We start from the raw sequence: 14,698 nt of genomic DNA, 5'->3' as shown, positions 1-14,698 counted from the left end.
TCTTTTAAATATAAAACTGTCGACAAGTTCAGTCTTATTTGACACTTGCACTCGCTCTGTGTTTAATGTTTTATTGTTGGTGTGTGTGCGCTTCTGCTGCGCGCGCGTAAACCTGAGCCCGCGGCCATGGGCGGGGCTTCGGCGCGGATCTGACCAATAGACGGGCGAGCTCGAATGATTGACAGATGACGGGCAGAGCAGAGTATAAAAGCACCTGTGTGCTCAGTGATGGGAAAGCGGCATCACAGGAGAGGTGAGTGAAAACTTTAACTCTGATTTCCAGTAGCCTAATATTTGAAGATATTTGAGTAGCTAATCGATGAGTTTATTCCTCTGTTAAACGACATGCACCAATGCTAAACTTTTCTAAATGTCATAATCAGTTGTTAACAAACAAGTATTCATTACTTCAATGAGATCATTGTTTCTGCCTTAAATACATTGTTTAAATGAATACATTTTTAGCTAACTGTGATTTTGTATATGTACATTTCTGAAATGCATTCTCTGATAACAGAACACTGTAAACTGTAATGTGGACTCATGCACTTTCTGTAAAGCTGCTTAGAAACGAAGTGTATTGTGAAAAGCGCTGTACAGATAGATGTGAATTGAATGAATCGTAGGTCATGATGTCTGCGGTGAGACTGATGTCGGTGTTCTTCTGCCTCCTGCCATGTGAGTTTCATTTCTATTCTATTCACTTTCATGCTAAATCATGTCCCGTGTATTTATCAATATAAGCAAAAGCTATTTTGTACATGTTTTTAATGTCTCTTGAAGGTGAATTGTTCAAATGTTTTCAGGTCAGCTTGAGGCCAAGTCCCTGATGAAGGTCCTCCGAGAGGAAGGTGAAGAGCTTCATACTCAGTTTAGATCCGTGTTTTAGAAAGATGGAAGTTCCTTTAGTCTCAGAGCTTTAACACACACATACAGAAGTACATGCAGTACATTGTTTAATAAAAAAAGTAATTTTAATAGACAAAAGAAAATACCATATACTATTCCTTTTGGTATACATTTACAATAGGCCAATACAGTTGAAAATAATGTATTAAATTTAAATATTGAAATGCATGCAATATTACTGAAAAGTACAGTAGAAAATGTTTCGTAAAGATAAAAATGAATTGTCTTCTACTTATAGAAGATACAGAAAAACGATTTTTATGCTTCATCTTAGTGTGTGTTGTGTGTGTGTGTGTGTGTGTTTTAGATGCTGCTTCAGTCAGTATCGACTCCAACAAGGCGAATGAGTTCCTGTCCAGTTCTCGACCCAAACGCAGCGCTGATCCTCGGTGGTACCGGCAAACTCCAGACTTCCAGGCGTATTACCGATATTACAGCAGCATCGGACACACCGAGGGCGTAAGACGCTTCACACATACACACACACACACACACACATGTGAGCGCTTCACACGCTTCACATGCGCTTCTCTCACACACACACACACACACACACACTTCACAGACGCTTTACAGACGCTTTACACACACATGCTTTACAGACGCTTTACAGACGCTTTACACACACACACGCTTTACAGACCCTTTACACACACACACACACACGCTTTACAGACCCTTTACACACACATGCTTTGCAGACGCTTTACAGACGCTTTACACACACATGCTTGACAGACGCTTTACACACACACACTTTACACACATGCTTTACAGACCCTTTACACACACATGCTTTGCAGACGCTTTACACACACACGCTTTACAGACGCTTTACAGACGCTTTACACACACACGCTTTACAGACGCTTTACACACACATGCTTTACAGACCCTTCACACACCCTTTACAGACGCTTTACAGACGCTTTACAGACGCTTTACACACACACGCTTTACAGACGCTTTACACACACACGCTTTACAGACGCTTTACACACACATGCTTTACAGACGCTTTACACACACATGCTTTACAGACGCTTTACACACACATGCTTTACAGACCCTTCACACACCCTTTACAGACGCTTTACAGACGCTTTACAGACGCTTTACACACACACGCTTTACAGACGCTTTACACACACACGCTTTACAGACGCTTTACACACACATGCTTTACAGACGCTTTACACACACATGCTTTACAGAGGCTTTACACACACATGCTTTACAGACCCTTCACACACGCTTTACAGGCGCTTTACACACACATACTTTACAGACCCTTCACACACGCTTTACAGACGCTTTACACACACATGCTTTACAGACCCTTCACACACGCTTTACAGAGGCTTTACAGACGCTTTACACACACATGCTTTACAGACCCTTCACACACGCTTTACAGACGCTTTACACACACATGCTTTACAGACCCTTCACACACGCTTTACAGGCGCTTTACAGACGCTTTACACACACATACTTTACAGACCCTTCACACACGCTTTACAGACGCTTTACAGACGCTTTACACACACATGCTTTACAGACCCTTCACACACACGCTTTGCAGACGCTTTACAGACGCTTTACAGATGCTTTACACACACATACTTTACAGACCCTTCACACACACACACACACTTTACAGAGACGCTTTACACACACACACACACACTTTACAGACGCTTTACACACACATGCTTTACATACCCTTTACACACACGCTTTGCAGACGCTTTACACACACATACTTTACAGACGCTTTACAGACACTTTACAGACGCTTTACAGGTGCTTTACACACACACATGCTTTACAGACGCTTTACACACACACACTTTACAGACGCTTTACACACACACACTTTACAGACCCTTTACACACACGCTTTGCAGACGCTTTACACACACATACTTTACAGACGCTTTACAGACACTTTACAGACGCTTTACAGGTGCTTTACACACACACATGCTTTACAGACGCTTTACACACACACACTTTACAGACGCTTTACACACACATGCTTTACAGACGCTTTACACACACATACTTTACAAATGCTTTACAGACGCTTTACACACACACACGCTTTACAGACGCTTCACAGACGCTTTACACACACATGCTTCACAGACGCTTCACAGACCCTTCACACACACATGCTTTACAGACCCTTTACACACTCACGCTTTACAGACGCTTTACACACACACACGCTTTACACACACATGCTTTACAGACGCTTTACACACACATACTTTACAGACACTTTACAGATGCTTTACACACACATACTTTACAGACACTTTACAGATGCTTTACACACACATACTTTTCAGACGCTTTACAGACGCTTTACAGACGCTTCACAGACGCTTTACAGACGCTTTACAGATGCTTTACACACACATACTTTACAGATGCTTTACACACACATGCTTTTCAGACGCTTTACAGATGCTTTACAGACGCTTCACAGACGCTTTACAGATGCTTTACACACACATGCTTTACAGATGCTTTACACACACATACTTTACAGATGCTTTACACACACATGCTTTACAGACGCTTTACAGACGCTTTACACACACATGCTTTACAGATGCTTTACACACACACTTTTCAGACGCTTTACAGACGCTTTTCAGACGCTTTACATATGCTTTACACACACATACTTTTCAGACGCTTTACAGATGCTTTACACACACATACTTTACAAATGCTTCACAGACGCTTTACAGACGCTTCACACACACACACACACACAGACGCTTTACATACACACACACACACACACAGATGCTTCACACAGACTACTGTATTTTATGTATTTATAATACACATTTTTCACATTATATATTTTATCTTTATATATGAAAATATAAAGCTGTCCCTCACATTTGTTCATGGTATCTAAAAGATGAAAAGCCCTTTACACATGTTTCCCCGCAGCTGTACGAGATCGACCGCATCCGGATGTTGTACCAGCAGATGAGGCACCTGGAGCACGTCCACGGGCCCAACGCCGCCCAGTACCAGAGCAAACTGGGCCTTCCGGTTCTCCCACCGCTTCCCAAGTGCGACCCTGCCAAAGACAAGGGGTGTAAGCAGGCCCCGCCCCCAGTTAAAGCCCAGGCCCCGCCCCCCGCCCCAGTTAAAGCCCAGGCCCCGCCCCCCGCCCCAGTTAAAGCCGTGGCTCCGCCCCTCGCTCAGGCTGATGTGGTGTATCTGTGCAACAGTAAAGACCCGCTGTGTAAACCACACATCGTGTACATGCCCACCGGAGCTGTGCCGGTGCTGTGCGACCCGCGCTACCACCCCACCTGCCGTCTGGAGGCCCCGCCCCCGGCCCCGCCCCCCTCCAGAACACCTGAGCTGGCCCCGCCCCCTCCCCCCGCCCCCATGGTCTTCAAGGCCATGGAGTTCGACTGCGACCCGTACTGGGACCCCGACTGCCTGATCGACCACCCGCCGCGGCCCGTGAAGGGGAAGGTTCCGGTTCCGGAAGAGGACGAACTGGATCCGCTTCCCGTCAGCAAGAAACAGCCGCAACCGTATTATTACTCCCACCCTCATCCCTACAACTACCGGTCTGAGCTCTACGACCCGCTCCGGTACGCCTATCCTTCGCCCGACAGTGCATAGAGCCCATACTGCCGGCTTCATTTCATTGTGTTTCATGCATCATAATTCATGTTCAAAAACATCAATAAAACAGTTTGAACTGGACTGACTGGTTTTGTCCTGGATGTGTTGTGTTTCAGGAAGCAGACGCTCGTGAAGCTTCACACTGAGAGTCTCAGATCATTAGCTTTACCTTCACAGCTGTTAGTGTTTAAAGAGGTTTTACAGCTGCTGAGCGAGCATAAGAGACACACACACACACACACACACCACACACTCACACACGCACGCACACACATACCACACACACTCACTCTCCGTCTCACTCACTTACACACATTCACGTCTATTAACTCTTGTGTTTATACTAACGGTTTATTAACATTTCTTTATAATTCTAATGCATGAATCAGTAGATTTTGCATTCATGTCTTTTTAACTTGATAGTAAACTTAATAATTTGTCTCACTGACCTGATAACTGAGCTCATAAAACAGCAGTTTTTAAATTACTTTCATCTGGGATTTAAAAAAAAATATTTATCAAACACTACATTGTTTTAATGAATATCTAGGAAGTTTGCTTTAAAACTCTATTTTGCAGAAGGAGATCAGTGTTATGACTTCACGAGACTGTTGATCTTGTGGGGTAAAGTGTGTGTAGGACAGGAGCAGTAATCTACAGACGCTCATCTAATGGAGGATGAGCACCACATGTTTGTAAACTGCTCTGAAAGAATCTATCATAAATAAACCCGACTTGAGGGTTCAGTCTCATATCTGGACAGACACAGGTAATGACAAACAATCTCGCACAACAACATGTTTATTTGTTAAACAGCAGGAACAGGGTGTGATGGGAGAGAGAGCACAGGGTGTGATGGGAGAGAGAGCACAGGGTATGATGGGAGAGAGAGCTTCAGAAGAACAGGCCTCTCATGCGCCGGCCGATGCCCTGGCGGTCGTACAGGACGTTGAACTTGTTGATGAACTGGTTCATGCTGTTGCAGGTTTTGGTGATGGATCCCAGATATGCCATCAGACCCACGTCATTACATTGCTGAGGACACACACAAAACACACACACAAACACACACACACACACTCAGATCAGACAACAGTACTTCAGTCACAGTGTGTGAATGCGATTCATCTAATCAAGGGTCTGTGTGTGTGTGAGTGTGTGATTTTGAGTGTGAGTGTGTGTGATTATGAGCGTGAGTGAGTGCGAGTATAAGTGTGTGAGAGAGAGAGTGTGCGAGTGTGAGTATGGGTGTGAGTATGAGCGCGAGTGTGAGCATGAGTGAGTGTGAGCATGAGTGTGAGTATGAGTGTGAGTATGAGCGTGAGTATGAGCGTGAGTATGAGTGTGAGTGTGAGCATGAGTGTGTATGAGTGTGAGCGTGAGTGTGAGTATGAGCATGAGTGTGAGTATGAGCGTGAGCATGAGTGTGAGTATGAGCGTGAGTGTGAGTATGAGCATGAGTGTGAGTATGAGCGTGAGCATGAGTGTGAGCATGAGTGTGAGCATGAGTGTGAGAGTGAGCATGAGCGTGAGTATGAGCGTAAGCATGAGTGTGAGCATGAGTGTGAGCATGAGTGTGAGAGTGAGCGTGAGTATGAGTGTGAGAGTGAGTGTGAGCATGAGTGTGAGTATGAGCGTGAGTGTAAGCATGAGCGTGTGTGTGAATATGAGCGTGAGTATGAGTGTGAGCATGAGTGTGAGTATGAGCGTGAGTATGAGCGTGAGTATGAGTGTGAGTATGAGTATGAGCGTGAGTATGAGTATGAGTGTGAGTGTGTGTATGAGTTTGAGCATGAGCGTGAGTATGAGCGTGAGTATGAGTGTGAGTATGAGTGTGAGTATGAGCGTGAGTGTAAGTATGAGCGTGAGTGTGAGTATGAGCGTGAGTATGAGTATGAGTGTGAGCATGAGTGTGAGCGTGAGTATGAGCGTGAGTATGAGCGTGAGTATGAGTTTGAGCATGAGCGTGAGTATGAGCGTGAGTATGAGTGTGAGTATGAGTGTGAGTATGAGTATGAGTGTGAGCATGAGTGTGTGTATGAGTTTGAGCATGAGCGTGAGTATGAGCGTGAGTATGAGTGTGAGTATGAGTGCGAGTATGAGCGTGAGTGTAAGTATGAGCAGGAGAGTGAGTATGAGCGTGAGTATGAGTGTGAGCATGAGTGTGAGCGTGAGTGTGAGTATGAGCGTGAGTATGAGTTTGAGCATGAGCGTGAGTATGAGCGTGAGTATGAGTGTGAGTATGAGTGTGAGCATGAGTGTGAGCGTGAGTGTGAGTATGAGCGTGAGTATGAGTTTGAGCATGAGCGTGAGTATGAGCGTGAGTGTGAGTATGAGCGTGAGTATGAGCATGAGCGTGAGTATGAGCGTGAGTATGAGTGTGAGTGTGAGTATGAGTGCGTGTATGAGTTTGAGCATGAGTGTGAGTATGAGTGAGTATGAGTGTGAGCATGAGTGTGAGTATGAGTGTGAGCATGAGTGTGAGCATGAGTGTGAGCATGAGTGTGAGTATGAGTGTGAGCATGAGTGTGAGTATGAGCGTGAGTATGAGTGTGAGCATGAGTGTGAGCATGAGTGTGAGCATGAGTGTGAGCATGAGTGTGAGCATGAGCGTGAGCATGAGTGTGAGCATGAGTATGAGCGTGAGTATGAGCGTGAGCATGAGTGTGAGTATGAGCGTGAGTATGAGCGTGAGTATGAGCATGAGTGTGAGCATGAGTGTGAGTATGAGTGTGAGTATGAGTGTGAGCGTGAGTATGAGTATGAGCGTGAGTATGAGTGTGAGTATGAGTTTGAGCATGAGTGTGAGCATGAGCGTGAGTATGAGCGTGAGTATGAGTGTGAGTATGAGTGTGAGCATGAGTATGAGAGTGAATGTGAGTATGAGTGTGAGCGAGTATGAGTGTGAGCGAGTATGAGTGTGAGCATGAGTATGAGAGTGAGTATGAGTGTGAGTATGAGTTTGAGCATGAGTGTGAGCATGAGCGTGAGTATGAGTGTGAGTATGAGTGTGAGTATGAGTGTGAGCATGAGTATGAGAGTGAGTGTGAGTATGAGTGTGAGCGAGTATGAGTGTGAGTATGAGAGTGAGTGTGAGCGTGAGTATGAGTGTGAGCATGAGTGTGAGTATGAGCGTGAGCATGAGTATGAGCGTGAGTGTGAGCATGAGTATGAGCGTGAGTGTGAGAGAGAGTGTGAGTATAAGTGTGAGCATGAGTATGAGTGTGAGAGTGAGTGTGAGTGCGAGTATGAGTGCAAGTATGAGTGTGAGCATGAGTGTGAGTATGAGCGTGAGCGTGAGAATGAGCGCAAGTATGAGTGTGAGCATGAGTGTGAGTATGAGCGTGAGCATGAGTGTGAGTATGAGCGTGAGTATGAGTGTGAGCATGAGTGTGATTGTGAGTGTGATTGTGAGTGTGAGAGTGAGCATGAGTGTAAGTATGAGCGTGAGTGTGAGCATGAGTGTGAGTATGAGCGTGAGTGTGAGCATGAGCGTGAGTATGAGTGTGAGCATGAGTGTGAGTATGAGCGTGACTGAGCGTGAGTATGAGTGTGAGTATGAGTGTGAGCATGAGCGTGAGTATGAGTGTGAGTAAGAGCGTGAGTGTGAGCGTGAGCATGAGTGTGAGAATGAGTGTGAGCGTGATTGTGAGCATGAGTGTGAGTAAGAGTGTGAGTGAGTGTGAGTAAGAGTGTGAGAGTGAGTGTGAGCATGAGTATGAGCGTGAGCATGAGTGTGAGCATGAGTATGAGCGTGAGTGAGAGTGTGAGAATGAGTGTGATCGTGAGAGTGAGTGTGAGCATGAGTGTGAGAATGAGTGTGAGCGTGAGTGAGCATGAGTGTGAGCGTAAGTTTGAGAGTGAGTGTGAGTGTGAGAGTGAGTGTAAGTTTGAGAGTGAGTGTGAGAGTGAGCTTGAGTTTGAGAGTGAGCTTGAGTGTGAGAGTGAGCTTGAGTGTGTGAGTGAGTGTGAGAGTGAGTGTGAGCGTTAGTGTGAGAGTGTGTGAGCGTTAGTGTGAGAGTAAGTGTGAGCGTTAGTGTGAGAGAAAGTGTGAGTGTGAGAGTGAGTGTGAGAGTTAGTGTGAGAGTGTGTGTGAGAGTGTGTGTGAGTGTGTGTGTGAGTGTGTGTGAGAGTGAGTGTGAGCGTTAGTGTGAGAGTGAGTGTGAGCGTTAGTGTGAGAGTGAGTGTGAGCGTTAGTGTGAGAGTAAGTGTGAGAGAAAGTGTGAGTGTGAGAGTGAGTGTGAGAGTTAGTGTGAGAGTGTGTGTGAGAGTGTGTGTGAGTGTGTGTGAGTGTGTGTGAGAGTGAGAGTGAGTGTGAGCGTTAGTGTGAGAGTGAGTGTGAGCGTTAGTGTGAGAGTTAGTGTGAGCGTTAGTGTGAGAGTGTGTGTGAGAGTGTGAGAGTGAGTGTGAGTAAGAGTGTAAGAGTGAGTGTGAGAGTGAGCTTGAGTGTGAGAGTGTGTGAGTGAGTGTGAGAGTGAGTGTGAGCGTTAGTGTGAGCATGAGAGTGAGTGTGAGAGTGAGAATGAGTGTGTGTGAGTATGAGTGTGTGTGTGTGTGTGAGAGTGAGTGTGAGAGAGAGAGTGTGAGCGTGAGTGTGAGAGTGAGCTTGAGTGTGAGAGTGTGTGAGTGAGTGTGAGAGTGAGTGTGAGAGTGAGTGTGAGAGTGAGCTTGAGTGTGAGAGTGTGAGAGTGAGTGTGAGCATGAGAGTGAGTGTGAGCATGAGTGAGCGTGAGTGTGAGAGTGAGAATGAGTGTGAGCGTGTGTGAGTATGAGTGTGTGTGTGTGAGCGTGTGTGAGTATGAGTGTGTGAGTGTGAGAGTGAGTGTGAGAGAGAGTGAGCGTGAGTGTGAGCATGAGTATGAGCGTGAGTGTGAGCGTGAGTGAGAGTGTGAGCATGAGTGTGAGAATGAGTGTGAGAATGAGTGTGAGCGTGAGTGAGCGTGAGCGTAAGTTTGAGAGTGAGTGTGAAAGTGAGTGAGTGTGAGAGTGAGTGTGAGAGTGAGAATGAGTGTGAGCGTGTGTGAGTATGAGTGTGTGTGTGTGTGTGTGTGTGTGAGAGAGTGAGTGTGAGAGTGAGGGTGAGAGTGAGCGTGAGAGTGAGTGTGAGAATGAGTGTGAGCGTGTGTGAGTGTGAGCGTGTGTGAGTATGAGTGTGTGTGTGTGTGTGTGTGAGTGAGTGTGAGCGTGAGTGTAAGTTTGAGAGTGAGCTTGAGTGTGAGAGTGAGTGTGAGCGTTAGTGTGAGAGTGAGTGTGAGAGTGAGTGTGAGAGTTAGTGTGAGAGTTAGTGTGAGAGTGAGTGTGAGAGAGTGAGTGTGAGAGAGTGAGGGTGAGAGTGAGCGTGAGAGTGAGCGTGAGTGTGAGAATGAGTGTGAGCGTGTGTGAGTATGAGTGTGTGAGTGTGAGAATGAGTGTGAGCGTGTGTGAGTGTGAGCGTGTGAGTGAGTGTGAGAGTGAGTGTGAGCGTGAGTGTAAGTTTGAGAGTGAGCTTGATTGTGAGAGTGAGTGTGAGCGTTAGTGTGAGAGTGAGTTTGAGAGAGTGTGAGAGTGAGAGTGAGTGTGAGCGTTAGTGTGAGAGTGAGTGTGAGCGTTAGTGTGAGAGTTAGTGTGAGAGTGTGTGTGAGAGTGTGAGAGTGAGTGTGAGTAAGAGTGTAAGAGTGAGTGTGAGAGTGAGCTTGAGTGTGAGAGTGTGTGAGTGAGTGTGAGAGTTAGTGTGAGAGTTAGTGTGAGAGTTAGTGTGAGAGTGAGTGTGAGAGTGAGTGTGAGTGTGAGAGTGAGTGTGAGAGTGAGTGTGAGTGTGAGAGTTAGTGTGAGCGTTAGTGTGAGAGAGTGTTTGAGTGTGAGAATGAGTGTGAGCGTGTGTGAGTATGAGTGTGTGAGTGTGAGAATGAGTGTGAGCGTGTGTGAGTATGAGTGTGTGTGTGTGTGTGAGAGTGAGTGTGAGAGTGAGTGTGAGCGTGAGTGTAAGTTTGAGAGTGAGCTTGAGTGTGAGAGTGAGTGTGAGCGTTAGTGTGAGAGTGAGTTTGAGAGAGAGTGTGAGAGTGAGCGTTAGTGTGAGAGTGAGTGTGAGAGTGAGTGTGAGAGTTAGTGTGAGAGTTAGTGTGAGAGTGAGTGTGAGCGTTAGTGTGAGAGTGAGTGTGAGAGTGAGAGTTAGTGTGAGCGTTAGTGTGAGAGTGAGTGTGTGAGTGTGAGAATGAGTGTGAGCGTGTGTGAGTATGAGTGTGTGAGTGTGAGAATGAGTGTGAGCGTGTGTGAGTATGAGTGTGTGTGTGTGTGAGAGTGAGTGTGAGAGTGAGTGTGAGCGTGAGTGTAAGTTTGAGAGTGAGCTTGAGTGTGAGAGTGAGTGTGAGCGTTAGTGTGAGAGTGAGTTTGAGAGAGAGTGTGAGAGTGAGCGTTAGTGTGAGAGTGAGTATGAGAGTGAGAGTTAGTGTGAGAGTTAGTGTGAGAGTTAGTGTGAGAGTGAGTGTGAGCGTTAGTGTGAGAGTTAGTGTGAGCGTTAGTGTGAGCGTTAGTGTGAGAGTGTGTGTGAGAGTGTGTGTGAGAGTGAGTGCGAGTAAGAGTGTGAGCGTGAGTGTGAGCGTGAGAGTGAGCTTGAGTGTGAGAGTGAGTGTGAGCGTGTGTGAGTATGAGTGTGTGTGAGAGTGAGTGTGAGCATGAGTATGAGCGTGAGTGTGTGTGAGAGTGAGTGTGAGCATGAGCGTGAGTGTGAGTGAGCGTGAGTGTGAGCATGAGTGTGAGTGTGAGCGTGAGTGAGAGTGTGAGCATGAGTGTGAGCGTGAGTGTGAGCGTGAGTGAGAGTGTGAGAATGAGTGTGAGCGTGAGTGAGCATGAGTGTGAGCGTGAGCGTAAGTTTGAGAGTGAGTGTGAGTGTAAGTTTGAGAGTGTGTGAGTGAGTGTGAGAGTGAGTGTGAGCGTTAGTGTGAGTGTGAGAGTGAGTGTGAGAGTGAGTGTGTGAGTGTGAGAATGAGTGTGAGCGTGTGTGAGTATGAGTGTGTGTGAGAGAGTGAGTGTGAGAGTGAGTGTGAGCGTGAGAGTGAGCGTGAGAGTGAGTGTGAGAGTGAGTGAGTGTGTGAGAGTATGAGTGTGTGTGAGAGTATGAGTGTGTGTGAGAGTGAGTGAGTGTGAGAGTGAGCGTGAGTATGAGTGTGAGCGTGTGCGAGTATGAGTGTGTGTGTGTGAGAGTGAGTGTGAGCGTGTGTGAGTATGAGTATGAGTGTGTGTGTGTGTGTGAGAGTGAGTGTGAGTGGGAGAGTGAGTGTGAGTGAGTGTGTGTGTGTGTGTGTGTGTGTGTGTGTGTGTGTGTGAGGGTGTGTTTTTGTGTACACTTACATCATAGAAGTCGGTCTTGAACTTGTGTGTGTTGAGGACAGGCAGACGGTGACACAGAGCGTTCGCCTCCCGCAGGATCTCGTGATTAAACGGGACTTCACCTAACACACACACAGCAAAAAGTTTGTGACTCTAGATGACAGTTTAAGATGTGTTGTCAGGTGTGTGTGTGTGTGTGACTCACCTGCCTGAACGGCTTTGACGTACTCCAGAATGACCCTCACGCGGCTGTGCAGCATCTTTATAGCGCTGTGCTGAGCGATCAGATGCTCCGCCACTGGAACACACACAGACAACAATCACTCACATGATCTGTAGTGTGTGTGTGTGTGTGTGTGTGTTTCAGTGTGTGTGTGTGTGTGTGTGTTTGAGTGTGTGTGTGTGTGTTTGAGTGTGTTTGAGTGTGTGTGTGTGTTTGAGTGTGTTTGAGTGTATGTGTGTGTGTGTGTGTTTGAGTGTGTGTGTGTGTGTGTTTGAGTGTATGTGTATCTGTGTTTAAGTGTATGTGTGTGTGTGTGTGTGTTTGAGTGTGTGTGTGTGTGTGTGTGAGTGAGTGAGTGTGAGAGTGTGTGTGTGTGTGTGTGTGAGTGAGTGTGTGTTTGAGTGTGTGTGTGTGTGTGTGTGTGTGTGTGTGAGAGTGTGTGTGTGTTTGAGTGTGTGTGTGTGTGTGTGTGTGTGTGTACCTGTAGAGTTTTCTCCCGATCCTGTGGTCGTCATCCTCGCGACATGATCGACTCCGATGCGCTCGGCCTCTTCTGTCGCCAGTGTGTACGGCAGTTCAGCGAACAGCATCGTCGCCTAGCGAGATCAACACAGGACACAGCTCACGACCTCTGACCTGACCAGCCTGACCAGTGGATGTCGAGCCTCAGTCCATCTCAAGAGCTCGACACTGTGGTTTACCTCATATTCTAATGACTGTGCTAATATTGAAAAACAACGTTTATTTCTATTGTATTTGGTTCAAACACAAGCCGTGTGTGTGTCGCGGCACACAACTTTACACAGACGTTTACCTCAATATTGCAGCTCGTGACAGTCATAATCATAAGCTCCATAAAGTCACTTAAAAAATTTTTTTTTTAATGAAATATTGCAATATTTGTAAACTTTTATATGTGCACATCATCATTATTGTGTTAATAATGTTGAGTGAGAGTAAGTTCCTCTTGCAGCTTCTCTTCTCTTCTCTGACGATGTGGGCGGGGCTATAACCTGTCACTCACATGAGATCAGCCAATAGCAAACCACAACCAGCCAACCATCTCCCCACAGACACACTGAAGCCCCGCCCACATGTGTTCCAGACGCGCTTCTCTCAATATACGGCACAACAGAGGAGACACACACGACTAATACCGGAGTAACCGGATCTCAGAGTGGCCTCACAGACACAAACACAACTACACACAGACACAAACACAACTACACACAGACACAAACACAACTACACACAGACACAAACACAACTACACACAGACACAAACACAACTACACACAGACACAAACACAACTACACACAGACACAAACACAACTACACACAGACACAAACACAAATACACACAGACACAAACACAACTACACACAGACACAAACACAACTACACACAGACACAAACACGAATACACACAGACACACAACTACACACAGACACAAACACAACTACACACAGACACAAACACAAATACACACAGACACAAACACAACTACACACAGACACACAACTACACACAACTACACACAGACACAAACACAACTACACACAGACACAAACACAACTACACACAGACACAAACACAACTACACACAGACACAAATACACACAGACACAAACACAACTACACACAGACACAAACACAACTACACAAACACAAATACACACAGACACACACACAACTACACACAGACACACACACAACTACACACAGACACAAACACAACTACACACAGACACAAACACAACTACACACAGACACAAACACAAATACACACAGACACACAACTACACACAGACACAAACACAACTACACACAGACACAAACACAACTACACACAGACACAAACACAACTACACACAGACACAAACACAAATACACACAGACACAAACACAACTACACACAGACACACAACTACACACAACTACACACAGACACAAACACAACTACACACAGACACAAACACAACTACACACAGACACAAACACAACTACACACAGACACAAATACACACAGACACAAACACAACTACACACAGACACAAACACAACTACACAAACACAAATACACACAGACACACACACAACTACACACAGACACACACACAACTACACACAGACACAAACACAACTACACACAGACACAAACACAAATACACACAGACACACAACTACACACAGACACAAACACAACTACACACAGACACAAACACAACTACACACAGACACAAACACAAATACACACAGACACAAACACAACTACACACAGACACACAACTACACACAACTACACACAGACACAAACACAACTACACACAGACACAAACACAACTACACACAGACACAAACACAACTACACACAGACACAAACACAACTACACACAGACACAAATACACACAGACACAAACACAACTACACACAGACACAAACACAACTACACAAACACAAATACACACAGACACACACACAACTACACACAGACACACACACAACTACACACAGACACAAACACAACTACACACAGACACACTCACCTCTCCACTGATGATGTCAATCACAGACTCAAACACGCTC

The 14,698-nt window shown here is 45.9% G+C and overlaps 2 protein-coding genes across 3 annotated transcripts in view; one reads left to right on the top strand and one right to left on the bottom strand.

Annotated features, from left to right (window-relative positions):
- The first annotated feature begins 204 nt into the window (after positions 1-204).
- and4 (actinodin4) lies at positions 205-4,696 on the top strand. 2 transcript variants are annotated; one of them, XM_079630612.1, is made up of 5 exons: positions 205-253; positions 627-678; positions 807-851; positions 1,217-1,368; positions 3,886-4,696. In XM_079630612.1, the coding sequence occupies exons 2-5, from the start codon at positions 630-632 to the stop codon at positions 4,576-4,578; spliced, it is 939 nt and encodes a 312-aa protein (XP_079486738.1). In that variant the 5' UTR covers positions 205-253; positions 627-629; the 3' UTR covers positions 4,579-4,696. The 2 variants fall into 2 exon arrangements, with proteins under 2 accessions (XP_079486738.1, XP_079486739.1); XM_079630613.1 differs by lacking the exon at positions 205-253 and having other exon boundaries at positions 583-678.
- Positions 4,697-5,368: 672 nt separating this feature from the next.
- cops6 (COP9 signalosome subunit 6) overlaps positions 5,369-14,698 on the bottom strand; it is a 15,502-nt gene continuing 6,172 nt past the window's right edge. The window contains exons 6-10 of the mRNA XM_079630611.1: positions 14,659-14,698; positions 12,591-12,705; positions 12,092-12,184; positions 11,908-12,008; positions 5,369-5,616 (exon numbers count right to left, since the gene is read on the bottom strand). The exon at positions 14,659-14,698 is cut by the window's right edge and continues 8 nt beyond it. Of these exons, the coding sequence (XP_079486737.1) occupies positions 5,476-5,616; positions 11,908-12,008; positions 12,092-12,184; positions 12,591-12,705; positions 14,659-14,698 (490 nt within the window). The 3' untranslated portion in view covers positions 5,369-5,475. The remainder of the gene's footprint in view (positions 5,617-11,907; positions 12,009-12,091; positions 12,185-12,590; positions 12,706-14,658) is intronic.

This window comes from Phoxinus phoxinus (genome assembly GCF_949152265.1).
Source record: "Phoxinus phoxinus genome assembly, chromosome: 12".
NCBI lineage: Eukaryota > Metazoa > Chordata > Actinopteri > Cypriniformes > Leuciscidae > Phoxinus > Phoxinus phoxinus.
The sequence above is the reverse complement of the archived record's forward strand: the minus strand, read 5'-3'. Positions and strand labels throughout refer to the sequence as shown.

Excerpts from the sequence above, each read along its gene's own strand:
- and4 (XM_079630612.1), top strand. The coding sequence starts at position 630 with ATGATGTCTGCGGTGAGACTGATGTCGGTGTTCTTCTGCCTCCTGCCA. Across the intron at positions 679-806 it reads GTTCTTCTGCCTCCTGCCAT|GTCAGCTTGAGGCCAAGTCC; the intron begins GTGAGTTTCATT and ends AAATGTTTTCAG. Across the intron at positions 852-1,216 it reads GAAGGTCCTCCGAGAGGAAG|ATGCTGCTTCAGTCAGTATC; the intron begins GTGAAGAGCTTC and ends TGTGTGTTTTAG.